Source organism: Hyaena hyaena, unplaced genomic scaffold (genome assembly GCF_003009895.1).
Source record: "Hyaena hyaena isolate Hyena2069 unplaced genomic scaffold, ASM300989v1 scaffold_201, whole genome shotgun sequence".
Classification (NCBI taxonomy): domain Eukaryota; kingdom Metazoa; phylum Chordata; class Mammalia; order Carnivora; family Hyaenidae; genus Hyaena; species Hyaena hyaena.
This window is the reverse complement of record NW_024080833.1, coordinates 841,240-863,027: the sequence shown is the minus strand read 5'-3', so window position 1 is coordinate 863,027 and position 21,788 is coordinate 841,240. Positions and strand designations below refer to the sequence as shown.

The following is a 21,788-nucleotide window of genomic DNA, read 5'->3' as shown; positions in this document are numbered from 1 at the left end:
TATTCAAGAGTCTCTCAGGGTTTGCATTTATGTTTATTTTTGAGAGAGAAAGAAGAGCATGATTTGGGGAGGGATGGAGAGAGAGGGAGACACAGAATCTGAAGCAGGCTCCAGACTCTGAGCTGGCAGCACAGAGCCCGACGCGGGGGTTGAACCCACAACTTCGAGATCATGACCTGAGCCGAAGTCGGACATTGAGCTACCCAGAGGCCTTTACTCTCCTCAGTTTACAAATGATTCACTGACAAGGCCATCATAGAGAGAAGACTCTTTTTTCTATCTGCCCCATATATTTTTTTAATGTTTTATTTATTTTTGAGACAGAGAGAGACAGAGCATGAGAGCGGGAGGGGCAGAGAGACAGGGAGACACAGAATCCGAAGCAGGCTCCAGGCAGAGCCCGACACGGGGCTTGAACCCACAAACTTGAGGTCATGACTGAGCCAAAGTCAGAGGCTTAACCGACTGAGCCACCCAGGCACCCCATATCGGCCCCGTATTTTTTAAAGGCATCAGTGAAAAACAAACAACAAAAACAGTAATCCTAACCTCCCCATTAAGTAAAATGTCCTCAAGGTCAATGAAGGGCTAAATATCCGGTAACAGAACGGGGCTATAAGAGTAGACTTATCATGTATATGTGATAAAACAGGTTATAACACTTTATGAGATCGTCTTATGTAGTTTGAAATTTTAAAGTAGCCTTTGCTGCTTTTGTTTGTAAAAATGTGGAGGGAAAGAATGGGAACCCAGTGTCTTCCCCAAGGGGACCAAAGAGCCGGGTGGAGTATTGACAGTGGGGAAGGACTTCTCCATTTCGACAGCTCACACGGTGGGACACAGGGCCCGCTCTGCAAGGGCTGACACTAAGAGGTAAGCTCGTGTTTAGTTTACTCCTGTAGCCCCAGCACCTACGACAGTACCGGGCGCTAATAGATGCACGAAAAATGCTTAATGAGCGAGTAAATCATTCAGACTAGTTAGGGAAAGGTAGCCTACAAAGGAAAGGGACTTGTGATGTGATTTCAAGGCAACATGGACCCCACTTCAGGCGAGAACAGCATGAACCAAGTCCGTTTCCTTCAGCACTGTGCATGTAGCACTGAGCCCAGTAGGTGCTCGGTCAATATGCGTTGAATACATCTTGGTTGAACAACGATCAGTTGGATTTCCCCAGGAGCTCTTCTTTGCCGATAGATTAAAATGTTGATGGCTAGATGACTTGCGGTAAACAGATCAGTCATTTTTATGTAGTGGGTGCTTTTACTGGCTACAAACCCATTGATCCCACACATTATGTTTACACAAAGCTTTGACTAAGGAAGAAGACCCCTTCCAGCCAGCTTTGTCCAAGTCGCGACAAGTTCCGAGTTAGTGGACTCTATATTACTACAAAGGAATTGGAAAGAAGACTTTAATTTAGCACCGCAGACCTCAGTGGATATACATGCATATCCACATGCGTGAATAAGAAAATCCGAAGCCCCACGGCATTTTTCTGTTTCTCCACCTTGTGCAGACAGTGAAAGAGGAAAGGATTATTCTCATCATCGATGAGGGCCAGTTTGTCGATTCCGCCTCCTGGTCGTTTATGGAGAGGCTCATCCGGACTGTCCCTATCTTCATCATCATGTCCCTGTCCCCCTTCGTCGACATCCCCTGTGCAGCCGCCTGCGCCATGATGAAGAACAGGAACACCACCTGTGTCACCCTCGGAGCCGTGCAGCCGAAGGACATCCGCAACAAGGTCTGCCTAGACCTCAACGTCAAGGGCATCCCCAAAGAACTGGACACGTGAGTACCCCGTTTGTCTCCTGAGGTCCTGACATCCATGTCCATCCCCCAGACCCAGACTTCATCGGTTTCCGCAAGGGGCATCTGTAGGTGCCTATTTCGGTGTGGTCACTGGTCCCGGAGTTCAAAGGAGCCATTGGTGGTTGGTATAGACCCTGTGCACCTTCTCCTTGGCCCCTGTTATGCTTCCTCAGACTTTGCTCAGTGACGTCAGTGTTGCTTCTCTTTCGTCGTGCTGGGTACGGGCATGCTCAGTGTAACCGGCGGTGACCAGGGGCATCGTCATGGGAAAGTGTCACAAAAGACAAACTGGTGAAGCTTAAAGACACAACCTATAATAAGCAAGGTCTCAATCAGCTCGCAGTACTATAGTCTGGAATGTTCTCTGTCTGTGGCAGGTGTTGAAGGCTGGCTCTTCACTCACTGCTTTCTGAGTGTCTCAGGGATTCCTCCACTGGGGCACAGACACCGGTTGCCTTAACAGCATGAACAGTGTCCCTGCTTTAGCTGTTTACAACCCACCTTGGTATCTGCATCCGTTCGTTCTTTCTTTTTAAAAAAAAAAAAATTTATATTTATTTATTTTTGAGAGAGAGAGAAACAGAGCATGAGCAGGGTCAGAGAGAGAGGGACACAGAACCCAAAGCAGGCTCCAGGCTCCATGCTGACAGGAAGAGCCCAACACGGGGCTCGAACCCACTCAACACAAGATGAAGACCTGAGCTGAAGTCGGACACTCAACCGACTGAGCCACCCAGGTGCCCCTGCATCCGTTCTTTCTAATAAGTTCTCCTTGCTTCTGGAGGAAAGAGGTCTTGAATGAAGTCCCATTTAAAATAACTCCAGGCATGAACTTGGCATGGTCTTTCCCTTTGTTTGTCTCTTGCTCTGTCTCCTATCTTTTTCTCTATGTGTGCGTTTATCTTTAGTGTGTGTGTGTCGCGCTCACACGCATTTATCTTTTGATCTAGCAACCTCAATTCTAGGAACCTATCTCAAAGATATATTAACAACAATGTAAAGTGACACATGGACAACATTTTATGAAGACATTATGTGTACTAGTAAGCCTGAAAACAGCCAAATGTCCATCTCTAAGAGGGTATGTAGGATGAAATAGGATGCGTGCACACAGTGGACTCTTACCTGCAGGAAAAAGAGTGAGAAAGATCTCCTGATACAGAGGGATGAGCAGGTACATTCTAGAGCAAGAAAACAAGGCGCAGCCTAGTGTGAGGTAGGTTCAAAATGCTGTCTGCTAGGTAACAAAGGGGTGAAATATGTCTGTGTGCACTTGTTTATATTTTTATTTATTTTTAATGTTTTATTGTTTTAATGTTTTATTTATTTTTGAGAGAGAGCAAGCAGGGGAGAGGCAGAGAGAGAGGGAGACAGAGTATCTGAAGTGGGCTCTGCGCTGATGGCACAGATCCCGATGTGGGACTCAAACCCACAAACCGAGAGATCATGATGGGAGCCGAAGTCAGATACTTAACAGACTGAGCCACCCAGGTGCCCCATGTATGTTTTTAAAAAGAAACACTGAGGGGCGCCTGGGTGACTCAGTCAGTTGAGCATCCAACTCTGGCTCAGGTCATGACCTCATGATTCATGGGCTTGAGCCCCACGTCAGGCTGACAGCTCAGAGCCTGGAGCTGCTTCAGATTCTGTGTCTCCCTCTCTCTCTGCCCTTCCTTTGCTTGTGCTCTGTCTCTCTCTCTGTCTCTCAAAAATAAATGTTCCAAAAAATTTTTTTAATTAAAAAAGAAATAAAAAGAAACATTGAAAGGATAAACCAGAAACTAACTGACATGGTTGTTTATAAGGTCAGCAAGGGAGGTAAGACTGAAGATGTACCTGATCATATAGTTTTGGCTTTGAAAAAATGTAAATGTTTTATGTAATTTTAAAAAATGAGGGACGCCTGAGTGGCTCAGTCAGTTGAGTGTCCAAGTCTTGATTTTGGCTCAGGTCATGATTCCAGAGTTGTGGGATCAGGCCCCATGATGGATTCTGCACTGAGCCTGCTTGGGATTCTCTCCCCCTCTGCCCCTGCTCTCACTCTCTCTCTCTCTCTCTTCAAAATCTTCTCACTCTTTCTTTCTTCAAAAGAAAGCAAGAAAGCAAAAGAAAACAAGAAAGCAAGAAGGAAGGAAGGAAGGAAGGAAGGAAGGAAAGAAAGAGAGAGAAAGAGAGAAAGAAAGAGAGAAAGAAAGAAAAAGAAAGAAAAAAGCAATCCTTGGGGGCCTGAGTGGCTCAGTTGGTTAAGTGTCTGACTTTGGTTCAGGTCATGAGCTCACAATTTGCGGGTTCAAGTCCCACGTCGGGCTCTGTGCTGACAGCTCAGAGCCTGGAGCTGCTTCGGATTCTGTCTCCCTCTCTCTCTACCCCTCCCCCACTCACACTCTGTGTCTCTCTCAAAAATAAACAAACACTAGGAAAAAAAAAAAAGCAACCCTAGATAAGGAAAACAAATAGAAACAAATAGAGAATAATATTGTTTTCAAATGGTTGAGATGAGTCAAATATTTTCCCTTCCGAAAAGACAGTTCGTTGGGGTAAACAGGCGGCCTTTGTCCCCACTGCAGGTACCTGGTGGAGGGAAGCTGTGGGATCCCATTTTACTGTGAGGAATTGCTAAAAAACCTCGACCATCACAGGGTACTCGTTTTCCAACCAATGGAGGTGGAGGAAAAGACCAATATGACCTGGAATAACCTGTTCAGTAAGTCCCCGCCACCCCCCCCCCCAGGAAGGCTCTTTCTCTCCCTCCTCCGCAGGCGTCTCCACAGGCTGCATCCTGCAGGGCCAGGGGCACTGGGGAGGTGAGGAGTGTGGGACCTGATTTCTGAGATTTCTGAGAACTTAACCTTGCCTGGGGCTCACGGAACTGGGGGGGAAAGACTGTGCCTTGGAAAGAACCCTGGGGGAATCTCAAAGCCCAGAATCCACACTGTTCGGTGGTTGGAGAAAACTCCCGTGTTTTCCAGAAGTAAGGCTTCTAGCTCAAAGTGAATTGTCACCACGTTTCCCACACTGCGGAGACATAGGGGAGGATGAGATCTGAGATAACGGCCCAAGGGAGGCCAGTTGGAGATGTTAAGAGCATGATTTTAGCGACGGGAGAGGGAGAACGGGGTGAGGATGTGTTCCAGAAAGTGGAGGGTTAAAGCTACCATGAATGGTAAGGAAAGGTCTGTGGTGCCTGACTGGAGAGCTGGCAGTGAGGAGAAAACGTCACGCTAGCAAACAACAAAAGTACATGTCTTGACATAAAGGAGCCCGTGAAGGTTGAAGCGCTATAAGCTCTTTCATGAAAAGAGAGTATAAAAGACACAATCAAAAGAACATTTGGGCCCTGAAGCCAGAGGCCCAGTGTTCCAACGCCACATGTGCCCCTTAGTTGCTAGTACCTGAGGACTAGTCACAACCTTCTTTGGCAGGCAGCGACTACAACATGGGGGTAAAGGAACTCAACTCCCTTTTCATGCATTTATTCAGCAAACATCTACTGAGCACTTTCTCTGAGTCTGACACCACAGGAGGCTCTCTGGGAAACTCTTGGAGTTTCCATGAGGTGCCTGACTCAATAATACTGACTTTGTGGGGCGCCTGGGGGGCTCAGTCAGTTAAATGTCCGACTTCTGCTCAGGTTATGATCTCACAGCTCATGGGTTCGAGCCCCGCATCGGGCTCTGCGCTGACAGCTCAGAGCCTGGAGCTGCTTCAGATTCTGTGTCTCCCTCTCTCTCTGCCCCTCCCCGACTCACACTCTGTCTCTCTCTCTCTCTCCCTCTCAAAAATAAATTTAAAAAAGCATTAAAAAATAACACTTAGCTACCTGATTTTTTGGAAAAAATAATACAGAGAGATGTTGCGCCCTTTACCCAGTTTTCCTCAGTAGAATCGTCATACAAAATAATACTGCAGTAGCACAACTGGGATATTGACATTGATGCGGTCAAGATACGGAAGGTTTCCGTGGCCACAAGGATCCCTTTCATTGCCCATTTTGTAGCCGGGGGCAGCTTCTGTCCAACCACTCCTTCCCCCTTAACCTCTGGCAACCACTAATCTGTTCTCCATTTCAATAATTTGGTCACTTCAAGAATGTGATATAACTGGACTCATACAGTATGTGTAATCTCTCGGCACTGGTTTCCCCCTCATTGCAGCTTCCGGAAGTCCTCCATGTTGTCGTGCGTATCAGTACTTTGTTCTTGTTGGTAGTTGAGTGGTGCTCCGTGGTCTGGATGCACTGCAGCTGGCTTAGCATCTGCCTGTTGCAGAATCAGGGCTGTTCACAACTTTTGACTATTACCAAAAAAAGCGTCTACAAGCATTGTGTCCAGCTTTTTGCCTTTTGTCTAAGTTTTCATTTGCCTAGAATAAATACCCGGCAGTGCACTTGCTGGTCATATGGTAGTTGCACTGTTAGTTTTTTGGTGCTTGTTTGTTTTAAAGTTTATCCATTTTTAGAGAGTGTGTGGGGGAGGGGCAGAGAGAGCCGGGGACAGAGGATCCAAAGCAGGCACCATCAGCACAGAACCTGGAGTGAGGCTCAAACCCATGAACAATGAGATCGTGGCCTGAGCCAAAGTCGGAGGCTTAACCATCTGAGCCACCCAGATGCCCCAGTGTTTTTCTTTTTTTGAAACTGGCAAACTATTTTCCAAGTGGCTGTATCATTTTACATTCCCCGTAGCAGTATATGGAGGGAGCTAGACTTTTCTGCCATCTTTGCTCGCTAGCATTTGGTATCTAACTGTGGTTTTAATGTGCATTTCCCCAATGGTCAATGATATTGATCATCTTGTCATGTGGGGTTTTCTGCCATCCATCCATCTTCTTTAGTAAATATCTCTTCATGCTTTTTGCCCATTTTCTAATTAGATTTCTTGTTTTTTATTAAATTAAAAAATTTTTAATGTTTATTTTTGAAAGAGAGAGACAGAGCATGAGCAGGGGAGGAGCAGAGAGAGAGGGAGACACGGAATCCGAAGCAGGCTCCAGGCTCTGAGCTGTCAGCACAGAGCCTGACGCGGGGCTCGAACCCACGAACCGTGAGACCATGACCTGAGCCCAAGTCAGACACTTAAGTGACAGAGACACCCAGGCGCCCCATGGATGGCTTGGTTTTTTTTAATGTTGAGTTTTGAGAGTTTCTAGTCCATTCTAGATATAGGTCCTTTGTCAGATTTGCAAATGCTGGGTTTGTAAATATTTTCTCTCTGTGTAGCTTGTCTTTTTAGCCTCTGCAGAGGGTCTCTTAAAGTATTCTAATTTTAACTAAGTTCAATTCTCAATTTTTCCTTTTATGGATCATGTGAACAAGAACTCTTTGCTTATCCCTAGATGCCAAAAGTTTCCCCCATGTGTTTTTCTTTGTTTCAAAGTTATACAAGTTACATTTCCATTTGTGATCCATTTTGACTTAATTCTCACGTAAGGTATGAGACTTAGGTTGAAGGTTCTCCTCCCTTCCCCCACGGATGGCCACTTGCCTCAGCATCGTTTGTTCCTTGAATTCAAAAATCAGTTGGGTGTGTTTGTTTGGGTGAATTTTGGGGTTCCCTATTCTGTTCCATTGATCTCTGTGTCTATCCCTTTGCCAAAACCATTACCATAGCTGTATGAGAAGTCTCAAAACCATGTAAACTGATTCTTCCCACTTTATTCTTTTTTCATAATTGTTTTAGCTATCCTGGTTCCTTTGCCTTTCCATATGAATTTTAGGATAATCTTGTATCTACAAAAATCTTGGAGGTATTTTGATGGGAATTTCAATATATATGCATTGTATTATATATCAATTTGGGGCAAATTGACATCTTTACTATGTTGTCTTCCAGTCCACGGACACAGAACATCTCTCCATTTATTCAGGTCCTCTTTGATTTCTTTTATGAGTGTTTTGTACAAGTGTACAGATCCTGTGTGTTTTGTTAGATTGACACTTAAATATTTACTTTTATAGTTTATTTTTTGAAAGAGAGCAGATATGTGTGTGTGCATGTGTGAGTGCGGGTTGGGGGTAGAGACAGAGAGAGAGAGAGACTCCCAAGCAGGCTCCATGCTGTCATCACAGGGACTGACAAGGGGCTCGAACCCACAAACCTCAAGATCATGACCTGAGCCAAAATCAAGAGTCCAACGCTCAACTGACAGAGCCACCCAGGTGCTCCAAATATTTCTTTTTTAAAAAATATTGTAAATGTTATTGTGTTTTAAATTTTGGTGTTCACGTGTTCAATCCTAGGCTGTAGGAATGCAACTGAATTGTGCATTTATCTTGTTCCCCTGTCCTTGCTGAACTCACTTATTAATTCTAGGAGCTTTTTTATTTAGTAGAGTTTATGGGATTTTCCATGTACAAAATCATGTCATTTGCAAATAAGAACAATTTTATTATTTCCCTTCCAATTTGTATGCTTTTTACTTCCTGTTCTGGCCTTTGAAACTGGCTAGAACTTGCAGCACTAAGTTGAATAATTGGTGTGAGTAGATATCTTTGCCTTATTCCTGATCTTAGGGAGAAAGCATTCAATCTTTAAGGTTTAAGTATGTTGTAAACTGTAGGTTTTTTTGTAGATGCTCTTTTTAAGTTGAGAAGGTTCCCCTATATTCCTATTTTTCTGAGAAGTTTTATCATAAATGTGTGTTGAATCTTATCAAATGACTTTCTGCATCGATTGCTATGATTATGTGAATTTTTCTGTCGATATGATAAATTATACTGGCTGACCTTCAAATATTGAGCCAGCCTTGCATCCCTGGACTGAACTCCATTTAGTCATGTTCTATTATTATTTTCGTGTATTGCTTAATATTGCATTAAGGATGTTTGCAACTATATTCACGTGGGATACTGTTCTGTAGTTTTCCTTCTGTCTTTCTCTTTGGTGTTTTTTTTAAACTTTTTAAACATTTTTTCATTTTTGAGAGAGAAATAGCAAGTAGGGGAGGGGAAGAGAGAGAGGCAGACACAGAATCCAAAGCAGGCTCCAGGCTCTGAGCTGTCAGCACAGAGCCCGACGCAGGGCTCAAACCCACGAGTGCTGAGATCATGACCTGAGCCGAAGTTGGACGCTTAACTGACCGAGCCACCCAGGTGCCCCTCTGATGTTTTTGTCTGGTTTTGGCATTAGGGCAATACTAGCTTTGTAAAATGAAATGGGAACTGTCCCCTCCTCTTTTAGAGGAAATTTCCTAGAAGAAATTGTATAAAGTAGGAGATAATTCTTTCTTAAATGTTTGGTAGAATTCTCCGGTGAAACCATAGTTTCCCTAAACTATATACATCCTACAGAAATATAAGCATATCAAATGTAGAAATGGCCTCACTCTGAATGATAGGGCTATTTACAAAAGTTATAAGAAGTGCATTGCTCTGTCCTGAAGAAGCCTTTTCTTCATATGCACTCATAAACTCAAAGGATGGGCAGGGTTCTCCTGGGAGACAGGAGTATCTTCAAGAGGTGAAACTCCAATCTTTCTTTCTAGACAAGGAAAATTTAAGGAAAAGCCTCAACATATTTTGGGGGAGTTTTTAAATTAAAATTATAGGGCTAGTCCAATAATCTATTTTATATTCTACTAATTGTGGTCACTTTTTTTGTTGAGAAATTGGTCCATTTCATCTATGTTCTCAAATTTATGTGTTTAGAGTTGTTCATAGTATTCAGTTAATACATATTCTTTATGTCTGCAAGTTCTGTAGTGATATCTCATTTCATTCCTGGTATTGGTAATTTGTATTTTCTCCCCTTCTTCTTTGTTAGTCTTACTACAGATTTGTCAATTTTCTTGATCTTGCCAAAGAATCATCTCCTTGTTTTGTTGATTTCTACACTTATCTTTATTATTTCCTTCCTTCTGCTTGCTAGGAGTTTAATTTGTTGTTCTTTGTTGACAGAGGTTTACATTATCAGTTTTAGATATTCCTTCTTTCTTGTGTATGCATTTTTAGTGCTATAAATTTTTATTTATAAATTTACCTTGAGGTTTTCTCTTTAGTTATGGATTATTAAAAAGAATGCTGTTTCCAACTGTTTGGAGACTTTTTTGTTATCATTCTGTTATAGATTTCTAGTTTAATTCCATTATATTTAGAGAACGTGCTCTGTACAATTTCAATTTTAATTTATTTTAAATGTGTTGAAGTTTGTTTTAAGGCACAGGATAGATCTGTTTTGGTCAATGTCCCGTAGGCACTTGAAAAGAATGTGTATTCTGCTTTTGTTGGTAGAATGCTGTATAAATATTGTTAGATCCTGGTGATGAATGGTTGTTGAATTCTTCTTTCTTTTTAATTTATTTTTGAGAGAGAGAGAGAGAGCATGAGGGGGGAGAGGGGCAAAGGAAGAGAGAGAATCTTAAACAGGCTTCACATGGAGCCTGACATGGGGCTTGATCCCATAACCCTGGAATCATTACCTGAACTGAAATCAAGAGTTGGACGATCAACCCACTTAGCCACCCAGAGGCCCCTATGGTTATTGAATTCTTCTATATCCTGGACTATTTTCTGTCTATTAATTGCTAAGAGAAAAATATTGAAGTCTCCAACTATAATTGTAGATTTGTCTATTTTTAATTCTATCAGTTTTTGCTTCACGTATTTTTTGTTTGGCAAATAAATACTTAACATTGCTATTTGTCTTGGCGAGTTGACCCATTTATCATTATATGATATCCTTCTCTCTCTGTTAATTTTCGTTGCTCCAAAGTCTACTTTGCCTGATATTAGTATACCAGGTACTCCTGTTTTCTTTTGATTAATATTTCCATGACGTATCTTTTCTATTCTTCTGCTTTCAGCTTGCCTATATCATATTGTATTTGAAGTAAATTCCTTGTGTATAACATGTAGTTATGTTTTAAATATACTCAGGTGATTTATCTTTCAATTGTTATATGTAGGCCATTTACATTTAATGCAATAATTGATATGTTAGGGCTTAAGTCTGCCATTTTATCTTTTGTTTCCTTTTCTTCTCCTCATGTTACTGTTCTCATTTTTTGTCTCCCTTGGCTATTTTGAGCATCCTTTAGAACTCTATTTTGATTTGTCTGAAGTATTTTTGAAGATCTCTCTTTGTATATACCTTTTTAAATGATTGTTCTGGCTGTTACATAATATATCATATGTTATCACAGTCTACTGGTATCACCCTTTTAACAATTTAAGATTAGAAATCATATCCCTCTTTAAATTCTTTTACCATCTACAGTTTATAATTATCTTAAACATTTTCTCTGCATACATTTAGAACTGCATAAGGCAGCTGTTATAATTTTTGCTTAAATAGCAAACCTGATTCTGAAAACCTAAGAGAAGGGGAATCTATCGTATTTACCCATGTTTTTGCTTATACTGTTCTTTATTCTTTTCAGATGTTCTGTTCCTTCTTTTATTATTTCTTTTCTGTTTAGTAGAGAACATCCCTTACTCATTCTTTTAGGGAAGGTCTGCTGGCTACCAATTGTCTTAACTTCCCATTGTCTGAGACTATCTTGATTTCTACTTCATTCCTGAGAGATATTTGTGTTATATATAGGATCCTGGGTTAACAGTTCTTCTCTTGCAGCTTTTGGGATGAAAGTCTAGGCTCATCCTTGAGGCTTTGCTGGTGGGAGCATGAGTGGGCTACCGTTTTTTGTTTTTGTTTTGTTTTGTTTTGTTTTGTTTTGTTTGTTTGGCTGGAGTAAAACGGTTATTGTCCAAAAGTTTTCTGTCTTGCTGGTTGCCCCTTTCCTGGTCCATTGGCAGAGAGAACAGGCTATTGTTTGCAATCCTTGCTGTTTCTGGGTTGCAAAATTCTTCACTCCAAGACTGGGATATAAGGCAAAAAGAAAACTCCGGAAACTCACTGCTCTGTTATTCCTTGGGTCCCAAGTTCCCTAGCGTCTTCTTATATTTGCTTTATATATAATGGCAGGGCTGTTAGTTGTACTTAACAGGAGGAATAAATGAAAACAGGTCTACTCATCTTTCTGGAAATGGAAGTCTCAAGTGATGGTGCTTTCATAGCTCTAAGCCCTGTGCCCATTAATATTGCTAAGCTCGCAGAATAATGACTTTTCCCTCTGAGACAAGTGTAAGGGTGAGCATATAGATGGAAAACCGATACCATCTTGAGATGGATATCTGTAATAAAGGAGCTTATGGTGCTGGTTTTCTACATACAGCAGGCTAGAAAATCATCACCCATAGGGGACAATAAGGGAACTTTCACAAAAAAAAAAAAAAAAAAAAATCCCTCTTGCTTCCAGAAACTCCCCCTGTCTCCTGAGTGATTGAATGAAGCTCAGAGGCCCCATACCCATCCGTGTACTGTGTTTCCATCTGTGGCTTCATCTGTTGCTTCTCATTCTATGTACAATGACATAACCACAGGGCCACATGACCAGTATAGTCACATCTAAAGGATAAATGAGACAGACAGGTGTCTGAGAAGAGCAGGATCAGAGTTAAGACATTTGTTTTTCAAGGAATGAGACATAAGTTTGCTTTTAAATTTTTTTTCCATTCTGGGTAATCATGATTAAAAAACAGTCAGAATAGGCCTTTCTTGACCAAGCTAGTTTTAGGAGGGTAATGGATTATCAGATGGACAATGAGTGCTATGGTCATTATTTTTAGAGAAGTACATTACAATAACATATTAACCAATGAGTTAATAAAAAAATATGTAAACATAAATACAACAGAGCAATACCGTTCCTACATTTTTATATATTTGTTTATTTCAACATTTACTCAGTGCCTGTGAAGAGCTCATTTCCAAAAAGGAGACTCTTTAAATCGTTCAGTATTTTCTGGGGTGATTAAGCAATTTTGGAACTAGAGAGGTTTTAGTTACACAGTGATGTGAATGTAACAAATGCCACTGAATTGCAAATATTAAAACAGTTCTTTGGATATGAATTTCACTTAAATTAAAAAAAAAAACTATATACAATACAATAATCCTAGACTAGATCCTGTATTGGAAGGAAAAAAATGCTAAAGGACATTATTGAGCTAGTTAACCAAATTAGCACACGGACAGCAAATTGCTATTTCAACATGAAATATTCTGAAGTGGATAAGTGTGTTCGAGTTATGTAAGAGGATCTCAGTATTCTCAGGAAATACAGAGTAGGTATTTGGGGTAAAGGGGCATGAATGATGCAACTTGCATATAAATGCTTCAGAAAAGTATGTACATACAGAGAACACAAAGGATCTGGCCCATGAGGCAAAATGTTCACAGCAGGTGACTTTGAATAGAGTACCCAGTTTTATTCTTACAACTTTTGGTGACTTTGCAACTTTCCAAATAAAAAGCTTTTCTGAAAACACACACACACACACACACACACACACACACCATTTTTAGTGGTTTCCCATTGAACTTGGTGGTGAAATCCAGTCTCCCAACCAGGGCTGGCGAGTCCGCAGGCTCTGCCCTCCACACCTGTCTGGCGTCATCAGCGCTCTGCAATGTGCTGCAGTCACACGGGTCACATCTCTGCCCCGGACCGCTGTCCCCTCTCCTCCTTCGCACAGTTGGCTCCTCTCTCCCTGAGCTCAGGTGTGACCTGCTTGGGGCGACTTCCTCTGCCACGGCCCTTCCCTGACCCTGCACCTTCTTGTTAGGCTGATACTGGGTTTATATCTTCGTACAACTAAGTCACATTATAACATCATCCTATTAATTTATTTATCTATCGTTCATTGTCTCTCTGCCACTGCTGGGATTTTAAGCTTTGTGCAGCAAGAAATCTTGTTCACTTTTGCCTCTTCAGCCCCAGAACGATGCCCAGTACCCGGAGGCACTCAGTTGATATTGGTTGTGTGATCGAAAGACTGGTCCCCACAGCTGCTGGGTCCTAGAAAGGGAAGTGAAAGAGCATAAAAGAGCGTGCCCTGGAACCCCACTCTCCTGTCCCCGATGTACTCACACGGCCGCACCTGCCCCCCCTGCTTCTGAACGCCTCCTGTCCCCCCGCCCAACCTCTGACCAGCCCTCCGCTTGGCTCCCGTCCCCCGGCTGCTCCTCCAGGGACGCGTTCTTCACCTTCCTCAGCCCTCTTCGTGGCTGGCTGGCTTCTCTCTCCGCGGGGGTTGTCAGTTATTCATCCATTCCCTAGCTTCGTGTGTGCGTGTGTGTGTGCGCGTGCGCGTGTGTGTGCGTGTGCATGCATGTGTGTGTGTGTGTGTGTGTGGCCTTCGACCACAGCCTCACTCTTAACTCCAGGCGGTATATTTGCAGTTGCGCATTAGATCGTCTTCTAGACCCCCTCGAACTCAACCTCTACACCTTCACGCGTCCCCCTTGCTCCCACACTGCATCTCCTGTGTCTCCCAGCTTGATTCCTGGCAACAGTCATGTTTCCGCGCCATCACTGCCTTGCTGAGATCCGTTCCCTCCATGTCGCTAGTGTACTGCTATCTAGTCCTACTTCTTGATCGTCTGTCGTTACCGTTTCTTACCCCGTCTTCCTTCTCCCGCTCTCTTGCGTTTCCCGTACACACTTCCAGCGTGACCTTCCTCAAAGGAGCTGGCGGATTACTCCTATCCCCTTTCCAGAAACCTGTGATAGTTCCCCTTTATTCTGGAAAAAAGTCCAGACTTCATAGCGTGCTGTTCAATGCCCTCCACACTCTGCTCCCAAACTGTTTCTCCAAATACATGTCCCACGGCAGCAACCCTAGCAGCGCACACGCTGCGGCTCAGCTGCCCTGATTTCCCCAGCCCCCCAGCTGGCCAAGTGCCTGTGGCTTCCGCGCCTTTGCATTGATCGCCCCTCTGTCTTCCGGTTAGAAAACCCCTTCATCCTTCAGGGTTCGATCAAAATACTTTCTCCTTCACAAAGCCTTTCTGAATCCACCAAGACCCAATTATTTTTTCTTCTCTGTTCTTACAACATACTACTATTCGCTTTCTTAGCTTTTAAGTCACTCATCCTGGCATTATGATTAGTTACAGATGAATCTGTCTCTATAGACTTGGAGCTCTTTGAGCCGGGAAGCATGCACTGTTCACATGCACAGCCTTCACGGGCTATGGTGCAGAAAACGTCTGCACTGTATTGATAATGAACTCTTGACACTATGTGAGCACTCACACGGCACATGTTTACTGTCTGGAGGTTTAGCTCCTTCTGTACATATCTCATCTCTCCAGGAGATTAGAAACTTAGCTATGTTCACCTTCATATTTCCACGTCACATATCACCGTGTCTTACAATTCACGTGTTACATGAATGACTGGAGGGATAAGTCAGTAATGCATTTTAGAGTGCCAGGAGACAAAATTACTAAGCAAGTTTACTCTTCACCCTCACCATTTAAAAATTTTTAAGTTCATTCATTTATTTTGAGAGAGAGCAAGAGAGCGAGCAGGGGAGGGGCAGAGAGAAAGGGAGAGATAGAGAGAATCCCAAGCAGGCTCCGCACCATCAGCACGGAGCCTGATGTGGGGCTCAAACTCATTGAACCATGAAATCATGACCTTAGCCGAAACCAAGAGCTGGGCACTTCACCCACTGAGCCGCCACCACCCAGCCGCCCCCAACCTCGCCATTTTAAACACCTCTCTCTGACGAACGTGTTGTAAGTCGAGTAGCCTCCCACAAAATGGGTTTGCATCTCGGTGTGGATATTTGAACGTGCATGCAAATATATGTCACCGTTAGATACATCCCGATAATCTTTGATTCAAATTTTTGTAAACTGCATGTACCACAGAAGACTTCCAATAGTTACTCCAATCTTTTCAGGGAGGCCGAACATTTTGAGTAGTAAATTTAGATTTTCATATATGAGTTCACTTAAAGAGTATTCCAGAATATTTGGCGAGCCAACACACATCTCTGCCTATACTTTATCTCATAAGATCCATCTTGAAGTTTCTTGGGAAATCAAGACAACAGAATAATGACTCTCAACCTTTCTTCCTTGTTCTCTCCCTGTAGAGAATTTCAGTAGGCCGACAGAGGAATTAAATATATTTACTCTCAGTAGCGAGGAGGGAAATGAGGAAATCTGTAACCTCGCTAGTGGTGTTATATTGAAAAACTTGTCACCTCCACCATCATTAAAAGGTAAAGACAATTTGAGTGGGTGTTCGTTTTCCGGGACCTAGATTCCCCTTTTCCTTTGTCTAGGATGCCTGTGTAAAAGGGAGGAAGGAAGGTCGTGATAGACTGAGACATTTGTCTGTTTCGTGCGCCCCAGGCAGTCGAAGTCTCCGTGGGGGGCTTAGCTAATCTGCTTCTAATTTGGAGACCTACCTGCTCTCCTGGGCATTTTCTGGAATCCGCTTGGAACAGAGTTCTGTTCAACTGCATAAAAGAATGAAATGTAGTACATTTTTCATTAAACCAAAGCCAGATAATGAGAGATAAAAATCTAATGATGAAACTTTTGCTGCCATTTACTTTTAAAAGAAATGATGAACATGGAATTCATATCCAAGCTCGATTATTGTTCTTTTAAAGAAAAATGCCTTTCAAGCAATGCTCTAGTATGAATTTGGCCCCAATCCATACCATCTATAAATAACTGAAAACCTTTTGAAGGCTGACCTGGGGACACCTCAAGGTCCTCAGGCTTCCAGAACATCATTTGGTTCATTGGCTAGGCCTGCAGAAGTAGGAAGGTGGACTAGCTTGGCTTCTACAGTGTTCCGTGGGCAAGCTGAGAAATCCAGATTCTGTCCCAGCTCAGGTGATATAATAGAAGGGCGTCCTGGTCAAGTTGTCCAGGAAACCATGTGACCTTGACACCTGAGCTTGGATGAGAAGTTAGAACTGGAGCTCAGAGCTCTCTGGCACTTGGTCATGAGCAGAGAGGTGGCAGTAATAGACTGTTGCCGGAAGGAATGAGTCTCTGGGCAGGTGCAGAGGAAGCTTGTTGCTGGGGCAGGAGTCAGGGATGAGGATGGACAAGAGCCAGCCTGGAGAAGCCAACCTAGATCGTGGGTGGCCGGCCCTCTCCTCTACCTCCCGTGGCCCCGTGTGACCTCCCCTCTCCTCACACACCTGGCACACTTTTGCACAAGACCGGAACACCTCGGAATCGGTCTTATTCCGATCTGGCCATCGTGTTGTGCGGAATTCAGACGCCAGCACCTGCCTCTGTCGTATTCCCAACACACGCTCCCTGTGGTGTAGACAGCAGGCAAATCCCTCGTCTGGCTTTGCATGGCCGGGTTTCTGTGAAGCAAACGCCGTAGAGAAGGACAGTTGTCCGTCTCTAGATGGCATTTGCTCCAGACGAGTGACTAGTACACCCCCCCCCCCCCCCCCGTGTGGCTTTTCACCTGCAGAAATCTCCCTGGTGCAGCTGGACAGCATGAGCCTGTCCCACCAGATGCTGGTGAGGTGCGCGGCCATCATCGGCCTGACCTTCACCACAGAGCTGTTGTTCGAGGTTCTCCCTTGTTGGAACATGAAGGGGATGATCAAGGCCCTGGCGAGCCTAGTGGAGTCCAACATCTTCGATTGCTTCCGGAATGGCAAGGAGCTCCGCATGGCTCTGAAACAGAACGCGGCCTCGTTTGAGGTGAACTACCGCTCCCTGTCTCTGAAGCCCAACGAAGGGATGGGTGAGTAGAACCCGAGGTGACCCGCGCCGCCTCTTCACTGAAGGCACGCGCGATCAGAGAGCTGCGGCGGTGGCTGGCGGGGGGGCGGGGGGGCTCGGGGGCTGACCGGCCGCCTTTCTGTTCCTCCCAGCTCACGGCGAGGAGGAAGAGCTCCGCGAGCTGGAAAGCGAGGTCATCGAGTGCCACATCATTCGGTTCTGCAAGCCCATGATGCAGAAGACGGCCTATGAGCTGTGGCTGAAGGACCAGAAGAAAGCCATGCACCTGAAGTGTGCCCGCTTTTTGGAGGAGAATGCCCACAGGTGTGACCACTGCCGCAGCGGGGACTTCATCCCCTATCACCACTTCACGGTGAACATTCGGCTCAACAGTCTGGACCTGCACATGATTAAGAAGATGGCCAAGTCCCACGGCTTCAAAAGTAGGCTTACTTCATTCTGGGTCAGTCCTGACTATTCCTGGGCAAGGGAGTGGGTCGGCCCTTGAGGGCTTCTTGCCCCTCGAGGCTTGGGCTCCCTCCACGAGTGGCGAGGCTTGAGTACCTTATGTCCCTGGGGTCGGGGAGGGGGGGACACGTGAGCCGCTGCGTCCATGGAAACAGCCTTGCTGTGAAACTGTCGGAGAGCGGGTGGGGTCCGGAGCCTAGTGAAGTGGGGTGCGGCCAGAGCTCAAAGGCAAATATCCAGAAGAAGAAAATGGCTTAATTCACAGCAAGGGATGGAATAGAAGGTTCGGGGGAGGGTGGGACGGACCTCACACGTTGAAGCGGAAACAGAAAGAGAGCAAGAGGGAGTTTCTTGGCAGGTAAGAATGCTGCTGCTCTGTCAGTCAAGTTTGAAACAAGGTTCCAGCAGAGAAAGAACGTGAGTTGGGGGTGGGGAGGTCAGGGCTAAGCAGGTCAGGACCCCAGAAAAGGGGGCTGTGGCTCACGGCAGGGGTTCAAGGCTGCCTGTGGATGAGAAGGTTACAGTCTGGTAGCAGCAGTCAGCCACACGGTCTGGGAAGACACAGGACAAGGGGCGTAGGGACCAGGAGCTCTGTCACGGTGGGCAGGATGGGTGCGGCGCCACGGGCAGCGGCCCCGATCCCAGCCCCTCCTGGGCGGCCAGGGGGAGCCGGTGGGCTGCGTGACCTAGCCAGGCCGTGGTGACTATGGCTAAATCTGGTGGGGAAAGCAGAGGCTGAAAGTACAGGATTCCTGTATTTGGTGGCTATTACACACTGGGAAGAAACGTGTGTAAAGTGCCTGGCACATAGTAGGTACAAAAACAAATACTCTCATTCATTCTTTACTTCACATGCATTGTCACTGAGCTGCATGTCAACCTTCAAGGTGGAAGATTGTTTTCGTTTTATACACGAGAAAACTGAGGTTTCGGAAGCTTCGGTAACTTGTCCAGAATGAGTGACGGGCTTTATTCAATCACAAGGCAGTCTAATTGCCAAGCTCGCGCTGTGCCCGGTCCGCCGAGCCTCCCCAAGTGCAGGGGGACCGTGGGGCAGTGCCGGCAAACGGGCCCGGAGGTGGCTCCCGGATGCAGCAGGGGTGTGAGCCAGACTCTGCCGTCTCAGGACGTGAGCAGGCGAAGAGCAGCTTTGCGCTGTGGCACGAGCCTGTTGTTGACACGGTACCAACACTTGCCCGGCTTCCTTTGCAAAAAAAGAGCCAGTCTGGGGCGCCTGGGGGGCTCAGTTGGTCGGGCTTCCGACTCCAGCGCAGGTCATGATCTCACGGTTCGTGGGTTCAAGCCCCGCATCGGGCTCTGTGCTGACAGCTGGGAGCCTGGAGCCTGCTTCAGATTCTCTCTCTCTCTCTCTCTCTCTCTCTGCCCCTCCGCTGCTCATGCTCTGTCTCTCTCTGTCTCTCATAAATGAACAAATGTTAAAAACAAACAAACAAAACCAGGAAAGTCAGTCTTTCGGTTCAGAGTCTGGATGGTGAAGGTTCCTCATGGATCAGAAGGAGAAGAAGCCGGTGTGGAGTCATTATAAGTTCTTCCCGAGTGCTGCTGGGGTGTGGCAGGGACGGAAGACTCGGGAAAACAACAGCTTTTTAAAATTTTATTTTGGAGAGAGAGAGGCACAGGCAGGAGAGAGGCACAGGCAGAGAGCGAGAAGGAACCGTATGCAGGCTCTACACTCAGTGCAGAGGCGACACTGGGCTCAGTCCCACGACGCTGGGATCGTGACCTAAGCTGAAATCAAGAGTCGGACACTCACCTGTCTGGCCCACCCAGGCGCCCTGACAGCTTTGAAACATCGAGATGAGCAGGTGGTATCTTTGCTTTTCTCCTTTCTTCTGAGAACCTGCAAGCATTTTGTATATAGTTTATCCTTCTGATTTTTACAGATTCTCTTTGAAGTAGGGAATTACTTAATTAATCAAATATTTCCTTCATAAATGGAAAAAATTGAGAATGATAAATAATATGATTCACCCAAGGGATAGACGATAGAATGACAAAAACCATATCTTGTATTCCCCAACTTTATTTCTTCTTTTAAAATTTTTTTCATGCTTATTTATTTATCTTAGAGAGAGAGAAAGAGAGAGTGAGCGCGTGCACGCGAATACATGTGCAAGTGGGAGAGGGGCCGAGAGAGAGAGGAGAGAATCCCAAGCAGGCTCCATACTATCAGGTGAGCCCAACCTGGGGCTTGAACTCACGCACCGTGAGATCATGACCGGAGCCGAAATCAAGAGTCGATGCCCAACCGACTGAGCCACCAGATGCCCCTCCCCAACTCTGTTTCCTTCTCTAGCCAATATTGCTTGTCTCTGCATCTCATTCTATCACTATTACAATTTGAAACATTAAAAAATATAGAGAGATGTTGTGGGGCCTGGGTGGTTCAGTCCATTAGGCATCCAACTCTTGATTTCGGCACAGGTCATGATCTCACGGTTTGTGAGATCGAGCCGCATGTCAGGCTCCGTGCTGCTTGGAATTCTCTCTCTCTCTCTCTCTCTCTCTCTTTCTCCCCCATATGTGCACACATGCACTCTCATAATAAATAAATTTTAAAAATATACACATATGTGTAAGATAGATAGATAGATGTTGATGGAAGAATAGCATTTTTAAAAATTTTTTGTTAATGTTTATTTTTGAGACAGAGAGAAAGAGAGAGAGACAGAGTGTGAGCAGAGAAGGAGCAAAGAGAGAGGGAGACACAATCAGAAGCAGCTCCAGGCTCTGAGCTGTCAGCACAGAGCCCGACGCGGGGCTCAAACTCATAAACCGTGAGATCATGACCTGAGCTAAAGTTGGACGTTTAACCGACTGAGCCACCCTGATGCCCCCTTTTTTATTTTTGTCAACAAGTGCGCATTTTATTCAGCAAATATTTATTGAATCTCTACTATGTGCTAGGCAGTAATCTAAGTACCAGGGATATCCTGATAAAAATGAGAGACACGTGTCTATTCTCATATATTTGAATTTTCATGAAGGCTGATGATAGACAATAAACAGATTAATTAATAAAACCATCCAAGGTCCTTATAGGCCTTGAGAAATCATCTGAATTTTATTTTAAGTGAGTTGGAACACACTGGAGATGTATTAACTAGAATTAGTATTGGATGTATATAACAAGGACCCAGCTGGAGTGACCTAAATTTATTTACTTTTAGGTTCATTTCTCTCTCGTGTAGAATGTTCATCTCCTCTTTGGGACTCCTATGAAGGCTTCGTGAGCTTCAGAAACTCTTGGTCCAAAAATGGCTGCTGGAGCTCCAACCGTCATGTTTACATTTAAGACTAAAAGAAGAGAAAACCACAAGAAATGAAAAGGGTGCCCCTTCTCTTTTAAGGACTTTTCTAGAAGCCTTACTGAGAACTTACATGGCTATATCCAGTTGTAAGGAAGTAGCTGCCCTGAGTAAAACTGAGTTCTATTACTAAGGAGAAAAGGGGCAGTGGAGTTGAGAAAGGAAACCAACAGTTTCTGCCACAGAAAATCTTGAGTCATGTTTTTAAAAACTTATTCTGAAAAACATTAAGGTAAAGGAAAGAAATAAAAACAACTTGGGGCGCCTGGGTGGCTTAGTCGGTTAAGCGTCCGACTTTTGCTTAGGTCATGATCTTGCGGTTCGTGGGTTCGAGCCCCGCGTCGGGCTCTGTGCTGACTGCCAGCTCAGAGCCTGGAGCCTGTTTCGGTCTGTGACTCCCTCTCTCTCTGACCCTCCCCTGCTCACATTGTCTCTCTCTCTCTCTCTCTCTCTCTCCTAGAAATAAATAAAAACATTTAAAAAAAAAAAAAAAGAAAGAAAGAAAAACAACTTCTTCCTTCTCTGTAGAAAACAGATTAAGGGGTTAGGACTAGAAGGGAGATCAATTTTTCACACTTGTCCAGATAAAATTTGGTGGAGGACTAGGCTGGCACTTTAG

General features: G+C 44.6%; 1 protein-coding gene across 8 annotated transcripts in view; it reads left to right on the top strand.

The window, feature by feature from the left end:
- ADCY10 (adenylate cyclase 10) overlaps positions 1-21,788 on the top strand; it is a 79,586-nt gene that overhangs the window by 34,664 nt on the left and 23,134 nt on the right. For all 8 annotated transcript variants that reach the window (XM_039241924.1, XM_039241923.1, XM_039241927.1 and 5 more), the window contains 5 exons: positions 1,520-1,794; positions 4,383-4,519; positions 15,761-15,889; positions 17,116-17,394; positions 17,525-17,815. In XM_039241924.1, the coding sequence (XP_039097855.1) occupies positions 1,520-1,794; positions 4,383-4,519; positions 15,761-15,889; positions 17,116-17,394; positions 17,525-17,815 (1,111 nt within the window). The remainder of the gene's footprint in view (positions 1-1,519; positions 1,795-4,382; positions 4,520-15,760; positions 15,890-17,115; positions 17,395-17,524; positions 17,816-21,788) is intronic.